At 43.9% G+C, this 16,062-nt stretch overlaps 1 protein-coding gene across 1 annotated transcript in view; it reads right to left on the bottom strand.

The window, feature by feature from the left end:
• Positions 1-16,062, bottom strand: part of LOC115088125 (cytochrome P450 2K6-like) — a 67,527-nt gene that overhangs the window by 30,453 nt on the left and 21,012 nt on the right. The window contains exons 3-5 of the mRNA XM_029596099.1: positions 9,313-9,462; positions 7,743-7,903; positions 742-915 (exon numbers count right to left, since the gene is read on the bottom strand). Of these exons, the coding sequence (XP_029451959.1) occupies positions 742-915; positions 7,743-7,903; positions 9,313-9,462 (485 nt within the window). The remainder of the gene's footprint in view (positions 1-741; positions 916-7,742; positions 7,904-9,312; positions 9,463-16,062) is intronic.

Here is a 16,062-nt window from a genome sequence, read left to right as displayed (position 1 = left end):
GAGACGTACGAACAGAACAGTGGTCTCTTGTGAAGATTGGCTGGCCTTCGGAGTGAGGAAACTCACTCCAAGATGAGATTTGGGCAAGGGTCTCTCAACCTAGCTTGATGGACTCTCTACCTGGGTAACATCAAGCTAGGTTGAGAGACCCTTGCCCAAATCTCATCTTGGAGTGAGTTTCCTCACTCCGAAGGCCAGCCAATCCTCACAAGAGACCACTGTTCTGTTCGTACGTCTCATGTACAATGTGAAAGCGGCCCCTAACCCCCTACACTCTTACCTAATCCCCACCTCGAGTTACTAGGTGGGCCTATCCTAGGGATACAAATACCTATGCATGGGACATGCTATTATGGCCAGTCTCTCTCTCTCTCTGCAGTAAACATGTTTTTGCATGCGATAAGCCCTTACTGCATTTTGAAAACTGAGGCCCTTAAGTAGGTAAATTGCTTTTACTCATTTAAGTGGGCTTGAAATTGTTCTCCCCTGGTGAATGTATTTTTCCCTGTGGGAACTAATACCACAGCACTCCCATGTCTAGACAAATGCATGAGCTGACAAACTTTGAATTTAGATGCCCTGTTAATTAATTAATAATTAATGAAGCCCTTGTTTTTTAAGGACCTGTCTAAATATTAGAGTAGGCTACATAATTTGCCAAATAAAGTTTTCAAAGACATTGATAATATTAATACAAATATGATATTCAAAACAAAAATGTCCATATTTCAGTCACATTACCTCCTCCTTTTTGACAAGGAATACATCAATGAAGCTTCTCTGGTCATTTTCATCCAGATGTTTAAGATGTTTTATAAATATGGATTTTATAAAACTATATAACTCTTTTACATTTTCAAATATGGTCTTATGACTTCCAGGAAGGAATCCAAGTTTAGGGTATATGTTGTATAACTAGGAATAGACATAATGAAACAAAAAAAAAAAAAAGATGCAAATTAATTACAAGTAGATAATGTGGATAATATAAAAACCTGGATAAAAATGAAAAATTTAAAATATATATTGAAAAAATATTTGATATGCATAACACGCTTGCTTTCTGATTATATCAGTTTACCTCTCCAAGTATGAATAAAGTGGTAATGGAGATAAACTATATTTTTTAACTGTTAATACTGCTGAATATTTAAACTATCAACATAGAGATTTATATTAAAAAAGATTTGTCTAGCTACGTCCCTAACTGAGCTGGACAAATTTAGAGTTTAAATATATCATGCCTCCTTCCTCCCCAACTGGCCAAGTGTTAGCCAAATAAAAAACAGACATTCTGGGAGCTTTTCAGGGTTGAGCAAATTTATTCAGCTAACTTAACCAATTTTTACTTGCATCTTCTGACCTAGGATATAATTTTTTAAGTTATGTTATGCATTTACCATGCAGTAAACAGTGCTTACCGTATGGTAAATGCCTTAAATCAGCGATAACACATGCTTTATTAAGTACTGCATAATTGTTACTCACATAATGCTAAAATGGTAATGAGCAACTTTGCATGTGGTTGGCCAAAAAGAGCCAAAGAAAGAAGACACCGAAGAGGAGCTCCGAGGCCTGGGCTCCAAGGCCTGAGCCTGATCCTAGACCAAGGCTAAGATGATGGGATCTGGCCTCCTGGCCAGGCCCTAACATGAGAACTGTATTTGGGACAAGGCCCCAGCATTGGGACTCAGACTCCAGGCCAGGCTGAAATATCAGGCCTAGATCTGGACCCTGGCCTAGGCTGAGAGCCAGGCATCTTGAACTAGTCTCCAGGCCAGGACCCAATGTCAGGCATTGATCTTGACCAAGGCCTGATCCTGGGTGGAGGCCAAAGCTTTGGACCTGGCTTCCGGGCTGGGCTTTGGTGTTTAGCCTGGATCCGAGTCCGGGCCCTGGCCTAGGCCTAGGCCCAGGCCCAGGCATTGGGGCTGGGTCTGGACCCAGGCTCCAGCACTGGAAACCAGCTTCCAAGCGGGGGCACAGTGATGGACCTGGATCCAGACCCTGTCATAGACTGAGGCCAGGCATCCAGACCCAGCCTCTTGGGTGGGCTGTGGCATTGAGCCTTGGCTCAGGCCTTGGTCTAGGCTGAGGCCCAGACATTGGTCCCAGGCATCCAAGCTTGGGCCTTGCATAGGGCCTAGACGAAGGTTACGGTGATCTACCATAGCCTTGGCCTACACAAAACCAAGGCTTCAGGGCAAGCTGGCTGCAACCTTGGCCTTGTTCCCATGCAAGCCCCAGCTTGGACCAGGGCCTAGGCCTGGTCTGCAGATCCCCCCCCCCGGCTGTTTAAGTGGGGCCAGAGAGGATCTTGGCCTGGCATTTTTCCAGGTTGGAGAGATGGGTAGGGTGCATGGGAGGTCCTGTTTTCTTTATTTCTTTTTTTTTGGGGGGGGGGGAGGGATTTCAATGTTTATTTCATTTTTTTTTTTTATAAATGAAAGAAATGAAATAAACATTGCACAAAACAAAATTCATGATGGAAAAGCCTCCCAAAACAAAATTAAAAATGAAAATAACCTGTCCTTCCTCTTCCTTCTCAGCCAAGTTCTTATCACCCTGTTATATGTAACTGCCTTTTCAGCACCATTGTTATAGTTATGTTTACTATGCACCCCTGTTCTATGTGAACCAGCATGATGTGACTGCTGTCTCGAATGCCGGTATATAAAAATCTGAAATAAATAAATAAATAAATACATAAAATAAATCCCCCCCCCCCCCCACCCCTAATAGCTGCTGGTTTAGTGACTAATTATCCAGCTACATATGGCCAGATAACTTTCAAATCTAACCAGTTATATTCAAACATATTTGGTCATATAGCTAGCAGGGCTAACTTTAGCTGAATAACTTGTCCGCTCACCAACTTTCTGAAATTTGGCTTTGGAGCCTCACCTCGCCTCGCCTCGCACCACATTCTGGTTGAGAACAGTACAATCGCCGCACCACAAGACCACTCACCCTAGGCGCATCACTTCCGGCCAAGCAAGTGATACTTAAATACCGCGCTGGCCTCGTTGTGCCCTCTTCGACACAACTCACCCACTGAACTGCTCTCCTGCTCAGGCTCGACACAATCGGTGTTCTAGCCCATCGGGGTTGGGCCTTGGAGCCTCGCCCCACAGTCCGGCTGAGAGCAGTACGATCGCCGCGACACAAAACCGCCCACCCTAGGCATATTACTTCCGGCCAGGCAAGCGATACTTAAACACTGCGCCGGCCTCATTGCGCCCTCTTCGTTGTGACTCACCCGCCAAACTGCTCTCCTGCTTAGTCTCGACATAATCGGTGTTCTAGTCCATCGGGGCCCGAGCCTCACCTCGCATAAACCTTTTTTAACTTTGACTAACTAGTCTATAAATTGTTTTAAATAAAATAAAAATAAAATAAAATCTTCCCCAGGTGGAGGCACCATGCACACATTGACCATTAGAGTTTGCCTAAAGGAGACTCCACTAGGTCGGTTCCGGATTCAGGAACTCTCCACAATCTAATTTGGGGCATTATATTATTGTATTACTATGTTTTCTAGTCCTCTTTTTTAAATAAAAAAAAAACAACAAATATAATAAGCTCTTCAGGATAGCATTAATGTGAGTGAATAGTCCCAATGATGGGAGGACAAGACTATTTTTTTAGACATGTTAGTGATAGAAGGAAGAGCAAAAGTGTCATTGTGAGACTCAAAGATGAAGGGAAATAATATGCAGAGGATGACGAGGAAAAAGTAAAATTGCTTAACAAATATTTATGTTTAGTATTCACTATGGAAGGGCCTGGAGCAGGACTACATAAAACAAATACAAATAAGATTGGAAGTGAGGTAAACCTCAACTGATTTTCACAACAGTGTGTTCAGGAAGAGCTAAGTATTTATTTATTTAATTTTTAATATATACCAACATTCGATCTGAGATATCACATCGGTGTACATTCAGGTACTGTAGGTATTTCCCTATCCCCTGAGGCAATGGAGGGTAAAGTGACTTGCCAAAGGTCACTTAAAGTAGATAAGGTGATGGAGCCAGATGGGATATATCCATTGGTACTAAGGGAACTTAATTATGTCCAGGCAGCTCCACTGACTGACCTTTTCAATGCTTCTTTAGAGTCTGGAGTAGTTCCAGAGGACTGGAAAAGGGCGGATGTGATTCCTATTCATAAAAGTGTAAGTAGGTTGGAGGCTGGGAACTACAGGCCAGTTAGTCTGACCTCTGTGGTGAGCAAACTAATGGAATTGTTACTAAAACAGAGAATAGTGCAATTTTTTGAATTCAATTGATTTCTTTGATTCAATGACAAGAGACTTGGATCAAGGGAGAGCACTAGACATAATGCACTTAGATTTCAGCAAGGGCTTTTTCACAGTTCCACACAGAAGACTTAAATTGTGTACCCTTGGTATGGATCCTAGAGTGACTGACTGGGTTAGAATCTGACTGAATGGCAGTTGTTATTACCAGTGCTCCTTAGGAATCGGTCCTTGGACCAGTCCTTTTCAACATTTTTGTGAGCAACATAATGGAGGGGTTGTCAGGAAAAGTTTGTCTTTTTTCTAATGATACGTTAAGCAATAAATCAGCTTAAAGGAACTGCCCCATGATCACAAAGGCACCAAACCAAATTTAATAGAAACAAATTTAAGTTTATTATTGCATAACAAAAAGTAATGCTGGTGCCTTTGGGAGAAACGGAGTCGAAGGTCTCTCTGTTAGAGAAGTACCACTCTGTGGCTCAATGTTTGTTAGTGAGTGCTGGTTTTTTATAGGTAAAACATACAATAGTCCCTAATAGGGAATTCATGAGAATACCATGGATTAAGTTTCTTGTGTCAAAACAGGATAAATTAAACCTAAGTTAACCTGACCTCTCCAAATTGAGGCCCACTTGCCAGATGGTCACGTCAATCTTCTGTTAGTCCTTTGTCCTGTCATGTTTCACTCTCAAGTCTTCACCCTCAGGGAGGTCCCCATGACCTCACTGGTACCAATTAGTGGAAACATTAGCCTGTGAGATTCTAACCTTTCCCTCCTGCTTATCTGTGACTCCATGATATTCCATCATAAGTTTGACATCTCCTGCTGCAGTCCAGATGTCTCCTGTAGTTTCTCCAATGCAGGGTCAATAAGGCAGTTAAGATTTCTGTCATCAGAACTGCAAACAGGCCCAGGGAGCAGAGGATTCTGGGTGAGCCATAGTTTCCATGTTAGTCTCAGGCACATATATCAGTGTTCCCGTGCCTGTTTCAGTGTTCCTGCGTCTGCTCCTGTGTTCCTTCCTGTGTTCCAGTGTCTGTTCCTATGTCCTGTTCCACGTTCCACTACCCAGGTTGTACCTCCTTGGACTGATGCACGGTACTGACCTCAGCCTGCTCTTGACCACGCTCGGACTGACACCTGGAACTGACCTCTACCTGCCCTTGACCATGCTCGGACTGATACCTGGAACTGACCTCTGCCTGTTCTTGACCATGCTCGGACTGATACCTGGAACTGACCTCTGCCTGCTCTTGACCATGCTTGGACTGATACCTGGAACTGACCATCACTTTGGCTGACCATACTTGGACAGATACCCTGGCTTTGACCCTTACGCTTCACTCGGACACTCTCTTTCCTTCTCCTATGACCACCAGGTCCGCCTGTTCAATGCTGCCATGACCATCCTCGAGCTAGACCACTAGGCGCTGCCTATCCTTCCCAGAGGACCTTAAGTTCCTGTCTTGTACCCATGGTCTCAGGTACTCCCTGTTCCGGTCTAGCTCACCTATTCACCGATCGCCACGCATGCCCTTTCTTGGTGGGCACACTTCTCCATCATCTCTCTGGGAGACCCCCAGGTGGTCCGGGAATCCAAGGGCCCAACCTGTGGAGCCCCTGGACTATTATTGGTGAAGTTCCTGCTAGCCTCTGTCTCATTGTGTGCTCCACCTCCTAGTGGCAGGCGCCCTTTGGGTCCCCCCAGAGGGTCGTACCAATCCTGCACCAGGCCAAGGGTCCACCTACAGCACAATAGAAAGGTACTGTGTTGGAGGTAAAATTCTTGTAAGCACAAAGGTAAAACAGGATCTGGGGATAATTGTATCTGATAATCATGTGGATAAAGCAACGGTAAAAGCCAGAAAGATGCTTGGCTGCATAGGAAATGGAATGGTCAGCAGAAAAAGGGAGGTTATATTGCCCCTGTATAGACCTCACTTGTACAATTCTACAGACCGCACCTTCAACAGGATATAAACAGGATGGAGTCAAACCAGAGGGTGGCTACTAAAATGGTCAGTGGTCTTCATTCGAAATCATATGGGTATAGAATAAAAGATCTAAACATGTACACCCTGGAGAAAAGATGAGATAGTGGAGATATGATAGAAACATTCAAATGTCCCAAAGGTCTCCATGCACAGAAGGTGCATGGAGACCTAGAACGAGGGATCATGCAATGAGGTTGAAAAGGAGTAGACTCAGGAATAATCTTAGGATATATTTCTTTACAAAGAGAGTACTGGATGTGTGGAATAGCCATGCAGTGAAAATGGTGGAGACTAAAACATTACCTGAATTTAAGCAAGCATGAGATAAATACAGGGCATCTCTAAGGTAGTGAGGAGAATAATAATGCTAAATTAATTGGATAGATGGGCAGACTGCATGGGCCAAATTGTCTTTTTCTGGTGTCATGTTTCTATGTAATGAGGGCAATAAGAACACATGAAATATTGAGTATCCCTGTGGAGTTTGTGCCTGGTGCACAGAATGTGGTCATGTTTAAGAACATAAGAACATAAGAACATGCCATACTGGGTCAGACCACGGGTCCATCAAGCCCAGCATCCTGTTTCCAACAGTGGCCAATCCAGGCCATAAGAACCTGGCAAGTACCCAAAAAAATTCTATTCCAGGTTACCATTGCTAATGGCAGTGGCAGTGGCTTTCTTGCCAGTGCAAAGTACACATGTATTTTCAAAAGTGAAATCTCTACATATATTTTCAATCCCCCCTACCCGACCTAATTCTGCCTAGCTTTTTGGGCAGGCAAAAGTACAAGTAGTACCTGCCTATGAGAGCGGGAAGTTTTCAAAATTTGATTTTAGGCAAGTAAACATGGATTTATCCAAGTAAAAAAATCTTTTAATATTGCTCTTCCTTCCTCTTCCCTCCATAGTATTGGGGTTTAGCACCAGTTCATTGCCTTCATTTGCAATTACTAGTTGATATCTTCAATGACAATTCATTTGCTAGTCTTCTCAAAATATTATCTTTTTTAGCTGTTTTTTGGTTTAATGCGCTACAACAGTACTCTTTTTTTGTTTTTACAGCTAAAATAGCACGAGATTTCCCTGCTGCAGGAACATACATTCTTATTGGTCAACTCACCCAATCCGAGGCCTAAAAAGGAGGTCATGACACATAGCTTTTCCAGAAGGTTAGACAAATATCACAAATGCTATTCAAAGACTGAGCAGAGGCTGCACAGAAGGTTAAATACTGGCAAATAAGCTGCTAATAAGAATATATTGAGGCAAATGGGGCAGGATCAGCTGTGGGGCCTTGTTAAGCAATTCTAAAGTGAAGGGTTATAAGTATTACTGAGGAACTGGGTTAACTAATATACACAGTTAAAATCTGAAACTGAATATTTAGGATAACACCACATTATTGTATCTCAGTTTGGTTTGATGCAACATTGAAAATAAATAAGGTGTGAAATAAATGTAATAAAGAAAACAGCATTACTGTAGCTATGGGTGATCCCTGGAGTCTAAGGTTTTCTCTGATAAGGCTCAAAAGTCTCAGGAATGTTGGATCCTCATAGTCATAACGATGTCCAAGTAATATGGCTACAATAATATTTGCGACAGAAGCATTCAAGATCATCGCAGTATCAAATGGATTTCCTAAAAATTATTAAAGAACAAGAGTAGATTGTGGAGAAGAGCACAAAATATTGCATGAAACATAGTACATTTGAGGACAATTTTATAACTGTGCATTCAGGTTAAATCTGTGCATAACCTTTTTGTGCAGACTTCACCCTGAATGAATTTTCAAAGCAAACTTATGCACATAAGCTTGCTTTAAAAATTCATGGATAATTAGCCTGGCAGGCACACAGAAAATGTCATATAATGTAACATCTGCTCTTCAGAGGGCATAATCTTTGCATACATAATTATAAGCATACTAAAATGTATGCATGCAAGTATCAATTCTGCCCCCTTCCAAACCTCTGTCAAGTTCACGTAAAAGTACGCACAAAACTGGGTTATGTGCATACTTTCATGCTCACTGAACCCAGTCTATATTGTAACAGCTATTCGCATGCATAAAAACAGGTTTTATGCATGTAAACAACTTTGAAAATCAGGCTCACTAAGGTGGCAAGGCAAGGAAGCATCCGGAAGAATAAGTACTACATTGATGAAATGCTTACTGAGGCACCAAAGGTGGGGAAATCAAGTAGAGGGGAAAGTGAAATTGGATCACAAAATGAGGGTTGGACCCAGATTACTACAGCCACCAGACTATACACCCCGACTCCAATCTCCCTTGTGCTAAAGAACTGTTGTGCAGTCCTGGAAGTGGAGGAGAAGAAACCATCCCTGGATGAGGAGAAAATGAAACTTGTAAACCCCAAAGCTGCAGGCCCAAAACCCACTGCACCTATGAAGTGGAGGGTAGTGGTGGCTGATGACTCACTTCTGAGGAGGCATTTATCTGCTGACCAGACATGTTGTCTCAGGAAGTGTACTGTCTGCTGGGTGCCAAGATTCATGAAATTGTGGAGAAACTGCCAAAGGCAAAATCCATAAGGATGCTTGGGTGCATAGAGAGAGGATTAACCAGAAGGGAAAAGGAGGTGATATTGCTTCTTTTTAAGTCTTTGGTGTGACCTCACTTGGAGTATTGTATACAATTCTGTAAACCACATCTTCAAAACGATATAATCTGAATAGAGTTGGTCCAGAAGGCAGTTACTAAAATGGTTAGTGGACTTCATTAAAAAGCATATGGGGACAGACATAATCTATACATGTATACTGTGGAGGAACGGGGGGGGGGGGGGGGGGGGGGAATATGATAGAGATATTTAAATGCTTCGAGGGAATACATGAATAGGAGGCAGGCCTTTTCCATTGGAAAATAAGCTCTAGAATGAGGGGCCATGTGATGAGGGTAAAAGGGGGTAGATTCAGGAGCATTCTAAGAAAATATTTCTTTACAAAAAAAGAGGTAGATGCATGGAATAGCCATCCATTGCATAACACAACAGGAAAACCATGTAAGAAATGTTTGAGATACTTGCCATTGAATGATTCAAAATGCTGTATTAGGGAACCACATTCCTCAATAATTTTGTCTTCTATGGTTCTCTTTCCCATGCCAAAATCTCGTAAGGTTGTTATGGAGAACCTTCTCATCACTTTCCAGTTCTCACCATAAGAGAAAATAATACCTAAAATATATAAAGAAATTATATAATTTCCATAGAAGACCAGCTTTGAAGTCATATTTTACAAACATTGCAAATAAAATGATGCAAGAAAGACTTTTTTCTTGCCAAAGTTTGATAAAATGTATTGTCTGTTTCAAAGAAAAGGGCAAAAGAATAGCAGCTTGTTTGATGAAGGACTATGTCAAAGATTAGTTTACAAATAATGGGCCTCATTTTCCAAAGCTATCGCAGGCTTGCGCTGTTAGCGCAAGCCTGCGATAGCTAGCGAAAGTAGCGCAGGCCTGCGCTACTGAAATCGGGGCGGAGTCGGCCCCGGAAGAGGAGCAGTCGGGGGCGTCACATTGGGCCTCATTTTGTAAAGTATCGCAGGCCTGCAATACTTTAGAAAATGAGGCCCAATGTGAGGTAAGAATGCTATTGAGATCGATATTCAAAGGAGTTTATCCAGCTAAGCTAGACAAACTTCAGGTTTGCACTTTCATGTCCATCGCAGCAGATAAGTATTAGCTAGGTATGTCATTACTCAGTTAAAACTACCCAGATAAATAAGAGGCAGTGATGGGGGCATTCCTGGTTTGGAATTTCACTATAGCTGGTTGATGCTGCTATTCAGCACTATCCAGAAAAAGTTATGTGGGTAAGTCAGATCATTCTGAAGGGCTGCCCTAAAGTTGTCCAGATAATTCTATCTGGTTAACTTTGACTCTATACAGGTATATTCAGTAGAACATGAATCTAGTTATATTTCTTTGAATATCTTAGTAGGGATGTGCATTAGTTGCACCTGTTTCTGTGAATACACATGAATCTCGCTAACTTTTTAGTGCATGTGGGAAAATGGATAGTATGCATGTATCTCATTATTAAAAATGCACGCATAGGCTCTGTTTCCTGCATGTACTAGAAAGTCGGCAAGTCATAAGAAATCTGAGGAAAAAAAAGAAGGAATGGAAAAAAAATAAAACTGAAAACCTAACTAAATACAGAAAACACCTAGCCTACTATAAACAAGTAACGCAAAGAAACAATATTACAGCACTAAAATAGAAAAATTTGCAAATAACCCAAGAACCTTGGTTGACTCTCCCCAAAACCTACCAGTAAACAGGTGTAATGAAATAGCTACATTCGTCAATGACTAAATTATGAACCTAAAAACAAAGATTCCTAAGATAACTAAACAAAAAATTAAAATGTTAAAAAGAGACGTTAAACAATGGATGACATTCAATGAAATATCATTCAATGAAATATCATTCAATGAAATATCAGAACTAGAAGTCGAATCCATGCTAAAAAAAACTAAACCCCGCCCCACATGCACATGACATAATATCAACCACAGACTTAAAAAAAATTGGCCAACAAGGTATCTCCAATATTAACAAATATCATTAATTTATCCTTAAATGAAGGAACCATGCCAGATACACTAAAAAGGGGCAATCGTAAAACCAATTTTAAAGAAAAAAAACAGCGATCCACTCATCCTGATCAATTATAGACCAGTGTCAAGCTATCTCTAATTGGAAAATTAATAGAAAAAACTATACAAAATCAATTAGCAGAACACTTAGGGGCAGATTTTAAATACTCGCGCGAGCGCGTACTTTTGTTCGCGCAGCAGGCGCGAACAAAAGTACGCTGGATTTTATAAGATACGCTCGTAGCCGCACGTATCTTATAAAATCCGGGGTCGGCGTGCACATGGGGGTGCACATTTGTGCAACCTGCGCACGCCGAGCCCAGCGCGCATTGCCTGTTCCCTCCAAGGCCGCTCCGATTTCGGAGCGGCCTCGGAGGGAACTTTCCTTCGCCCTCCCCCCACCTTCCCCTCCCTTCCCCTACCTAACCCACCCCCCCGGCCCTATCTAACCCCCCCCCCCCTTACCTTTGTCAGCAAAGTTACGCCTGCTGAAAGCAGGCGTAACTTTGCGCGCATCGACCGGCTGCCCCGCTCCATGGTCCGGTCCCGGGGGCTATTCCGGAGGCCGCGGCCATGCCCCCGGAATGCCCCTGGGTCAAAACCACGCCCACATCGCCGTCCCCGAAACGCCACGCCCAGCCCCCTAAACGCCACGTCATCCCGCCACGCCCCTGCCACGCCCCCGACAGGAAGCCCCGGGACTTACGCACGTCCCAGGGCTCTGTGCACGCCGGCGGCCTATGCAAAATTGGCACACGCAGGGGTTTTAAAATCCGCCCCTTAGAGAGCAATAATATCCTGTACCCATCACAGCATGGTTTTCGCAAAAGCTACAGCACTGAAACACTACTGCTTGCACTAACACATGTATCTAGACATCATCAAACAGGTACTAAACCAAATGAAACTAGTTATTAATATAGAGAAAACAGAATTCATACATTTAGAACGTAAAAACATAGAGATCATTCAAAACCCTATCATACTCAAAAACAACCAAAAAATAGAATTAGCTGATAAAGTACGAAACCTTGGAGTGATAATCGATATGGAACTAAGTATGAAACAACTTATATCTCTAAAAGTAAAGGAAGGATATGCCAAACTTATGACACTTAGAAATCTAAAACCACGGCTAATGCCTACCAACTTCAGATCAGTGTTACAAGCTTTAATTTTTGCAAGCACTGACTATTGTAATACCCTTCTTCTGGGTTTACCATACACAACAATAAGACCACTACAGATTAGGGATGTGCAGAGGGACACCATACGTTGCATTCGGGATTCGGATTCGTCGGGGGCAGATACGTTGCATTCAGCTATATGGCACCCCGATATGTTAATATGTCAATTTCTATTTGTTTCCCCACTAAAATTAAAATTAACTACAACCTCCCCACCCTCCTGACCCCCCCCCCCCAAGACTTACCAAAACTCCCTGGTGGTACAGCGGGGGGGGGGGGGGCGGGAGCCATCCCCTGCATTCACACCCTCGGAGCCGGTTTCAAAATGGTGCCGATAGCCTTTGACCTACTATGTCACAGGGGCTACCAGTGCCATTGGTCAGCCCCTGTCACATGACCATCAGTGCTATATTGTGCTCCTACCATGGAGCCGGATCCCCACTGGACCACCAGGGACTTTTGTCAAGTCTTGGGGGACCCTCCTGACCCCCACAAGACTTGCCAAAAGTCCAGTGGGGGTCCAGGAGTGACCTCCTGCACTCCGGCCGTCGGATGCCAGTACTCAAAATGGCGCCGATCGCCTTTGCCCTCACTATGTCACAGGGGCTGGATAAGGCATTATCTGTCTAAAACTTAGCTGGATTAAAATAGGCATTCTGGAGGCTTCCTGGGCAGAGCAAAATTATCTGACCAGCTTAGGTTTGGATTTACTAAGCCACAATATGACAATATCATGGGTTAAACAGCATGTAACACATGTTAAATACTAATTATTGAGCCAAAGATTTCCTTCCCTTATGGAAATAAACTGCTTTGAAAAATGGCACTGACTGGTCCAGGCTGGCTATCAAAGAAACCTTTTTGAGGTATAGGGTTAGAGGCCAGGGGTGGGAGTCCACCTGCCTCCCCCAGACCACCAGGGTTCTATATTTCCAGGTTGGGGTGGGGGGGATGCTCGACACCAGGGAAGTTTTTATCTTTGGAAGACAGATAGGGATGAGCTGGTCGAGGGGGGCTATCCTTAATCCAAGGGGTTTTTTTGCATTGTAAGGAAGGGAAAGAAAGAGTCATCACCAACTATGTGCCATGTATTTATTTTTAATCTTGGGGGACTAGTGCTGCCTCAGTAGGTGGCAGGGGACAGATGGGGGTCCACATCAACCCTTGGGTGTTTTTCCCTTTGGGGGAAGATAATTGTTTGGACCACTGGCCCTTAAAGTGATGGCAGCCCTGGCTGAGGTGGACCATCATCGTGTAAGAAGGACCCTTACTGCAGTGTGATTTTATGTCATGCATTTTTCCACAATAAAAAATCATGCCATGGTAATGCTGTGATAATTAGTCAGGGAGTGGCCAAATATCAAGGAGATCCCCCCTACAATATTTGGCCGCTCCCATATTAAACTATCACGGCTTGATGAATCACTCCCTTAGCCAGAAGGGTGATAACCAAAGGAATACTGTGATACCTGGGAAAAATTATATTGATATGAAAGAGCAGATCAAACTGGTGGAGGGGTGGCACCATATGTAAAGGATGGCATACAGTCAAGCATGATTAAAATTCAGCAGGAAACAAAATGTACTTTGAATCCTTATGGATAAAAATTCCATGTGTGACAGGTAAGAGCCAAGATGAACAGACAGTAAAATGATAGCTGAAAATAGAAAAACATATACATATTATAACTTGTAAGAGTGTGAACCCTGGGCCTAGGTGAGAGGTGTTTCCGCCCACAGGGAGGAGCCCTGTGAGCCTCACCATTGGTAGGCTCACAGGTCTCACATGGTCTCAGTGGTGTCATACACAGCTGTGGAATAGAATCTTTATTATGAAAGAGGAAAGCAGAGCCAGCGGAGCGGGAGGAGTAGTTAAATTACAGTTCTGAGCAGAGGGGTATACCCCAGGGAGATACCTCTGATGTGAAGATCCGGTAGTGGCCCACAGAGCAGGGTACACCAGGAAGTCTTTCAGAGTATAATCAATACCTCAGACGTGCAGATCTGGTAGTGGCCCGCAGAGCGGGGTACACCGAAGATGTCTCTTCTGTAGTGGTGATGAGATGATAGTCTGAGGTGCAGGAACTCGGAAGAGGGTCCTGTAGCGTAGGTGCAGTGATAACCTGCAGCACAGGGTATACCGGAGTGGCTCCTACTGAGTATGATGCGGTATTGGCCCGTGGTACACTCAAGAGGATCCCACAATGAAGCTTGGTATCATTGAAGTCTGTAGTAGTGATGTACTCACAGGAGGTAGTCCCGAAAGGTCCTGGGAAGCGGGACAGATAGCAGTCCAAAGCAAGAAGGCCCTCCGAGGAGCGAATAGCCAGGAACACAGAAGGGCCCCCAAGGAGTGGGTAACCAAAGCGTCCCATGCCAAGTGTAGAGTCTGGAACCGGAAGTCCAAGGATGAAGCAGATACGCAACGAGGGAACTCCTTGCTAACTCGTCAAAGCATAGGGCCGATCAGCAGAGAGATGAAGTCATCTGGAGGGGATGCCCCTGAGGTTCCCACCATGATGCGTACAAAGGTGGCCTGTGCATGTGGCTAGGTGATCCCTAAAACAAGATAGCCATTGGCAGCACCCATGCCATCCTGGGAACGCCAGGCAGGTCGGTGGAGGTTGGCGGAGGCCGCCACTCATCCAAGAATTGACAATGCAGCAAAGAAAGAGGTGAGCATAGGTGGTCGCAGCCGTCTGTGACCGACAGGCATAACAATACATTTGACAACAATAATAATGGGAGATTTCAAATAGTCTAGTATTGATAAGTTCAATGTCTCATTGGGACATGCTAGAGAGCTTAAACTTCTGGATGCCATAAATGACTGCTTTATGGAACAACTGCTCCTAGAATCTATACAAGAGGCATCTAGGCCTTAGTGGAATGCATGATCTAGTGCATGGGTTATTGTGGTAGGGCTTATAATGCAATCAAATTTGATATAATCACTGGAGGGAGGGGATTAATAAACTAATGCAGTAGTATATAAAAAAGAAACTGATAACATGAGTTAGCAAAAAACTAAAAGGAGTAGTTATATAGGTTAAAAGTTTGCATGAGGTGTCGGCATTGTTTAAAAATGCCATCTTGGAAGCTCATATAAAATGTATTCCATGCATTAAAAAGATCAAAGGAAGACCAAATGACTGCCATTATTGTTTAATGGTAAGGCAAATGAGGAAATTAAAGTCAAAAGTGCAATTGTTCAACAAATGAAAAACAGACCCTGATTAAGGAAATAGGCAAAAGCATAAGCACTGAAGATTACATTTAAAACAGCAGTAAGACAGCCTTAGAAAGAATTTGAGAAGCACTAGCAGCTAGGTAGTGATGCAAAAAGTACTAATAAAAAGTGTAACCCTTCAGCGACAGCAGGTCCGGGGAGCCTCTCAGCGGTGCAGCATGGCAGCATTTGTCGGCGATAGCACGACCTGACGTTTAAGCACGTCCACGCTCCACCCCTCTCAGGATGCATCATCGGCAAGCCGGAAGTCCCTGTGTTTGCACGGGAAATCCTGACTATTTAAACTCCTGAGCCCAGCACAGCATTGCCTCGGCTACAGGCTTGATTGTGCTGGTGCTTTCCTGCCTATTGTGGTTTCTTTTGTGTATTGATCCAGGGCTGCTTCTAGACCCTGCTCTGCTCGCTGTCTGCCCTGACCCCGGATTGCCATTGGACTCTACTCTGCTCACTCCCTGCCCTGATTCCAGGCTGCCTTTGGACTCTGTTCTGCTTGCTGCCTGCCCTGATCCTGGACTGCCTCTGGATCCTGCTCTGCTCACTGCCTGCCCTGATTCCAGGCTGCCTTTGGACCCTGCTCTGCTCACTGCCTGCCCTGATCCTGGACTGCCTCTGGACCCTGCTCTGCTTGCTGCCTGTCATGACCCTGGATTGCTTTTGGACTCTGCTCTGCTTGCTGCCTGCTCTGATTCCGGGCTGCCTCTCGACCCTGCTCTGCTCGCTGCCTGCCCTGATCCTGG

The sequence above is a fragment of the Rhinatrema bivittatum genome, chromosome 3 (genome assembly GCF_901001135.1).
Source record: "Rhinatrema bivittatum chromosome 3, aRhiBiv1.1, whole genome shotgun sequence".
Lineage (NCBI taxonomy): Eukaryota > Metazoa > Chordata > Amphibia > Gymnophiona > Rhinatrematidae > Rhinatrema > Rhinatrema bivittatum.
The sequence above is the reverse complement of the archived record's forward strand: the minus strand, read 5'-3'. Positions and strand labels throughout refer to the sequence as shown.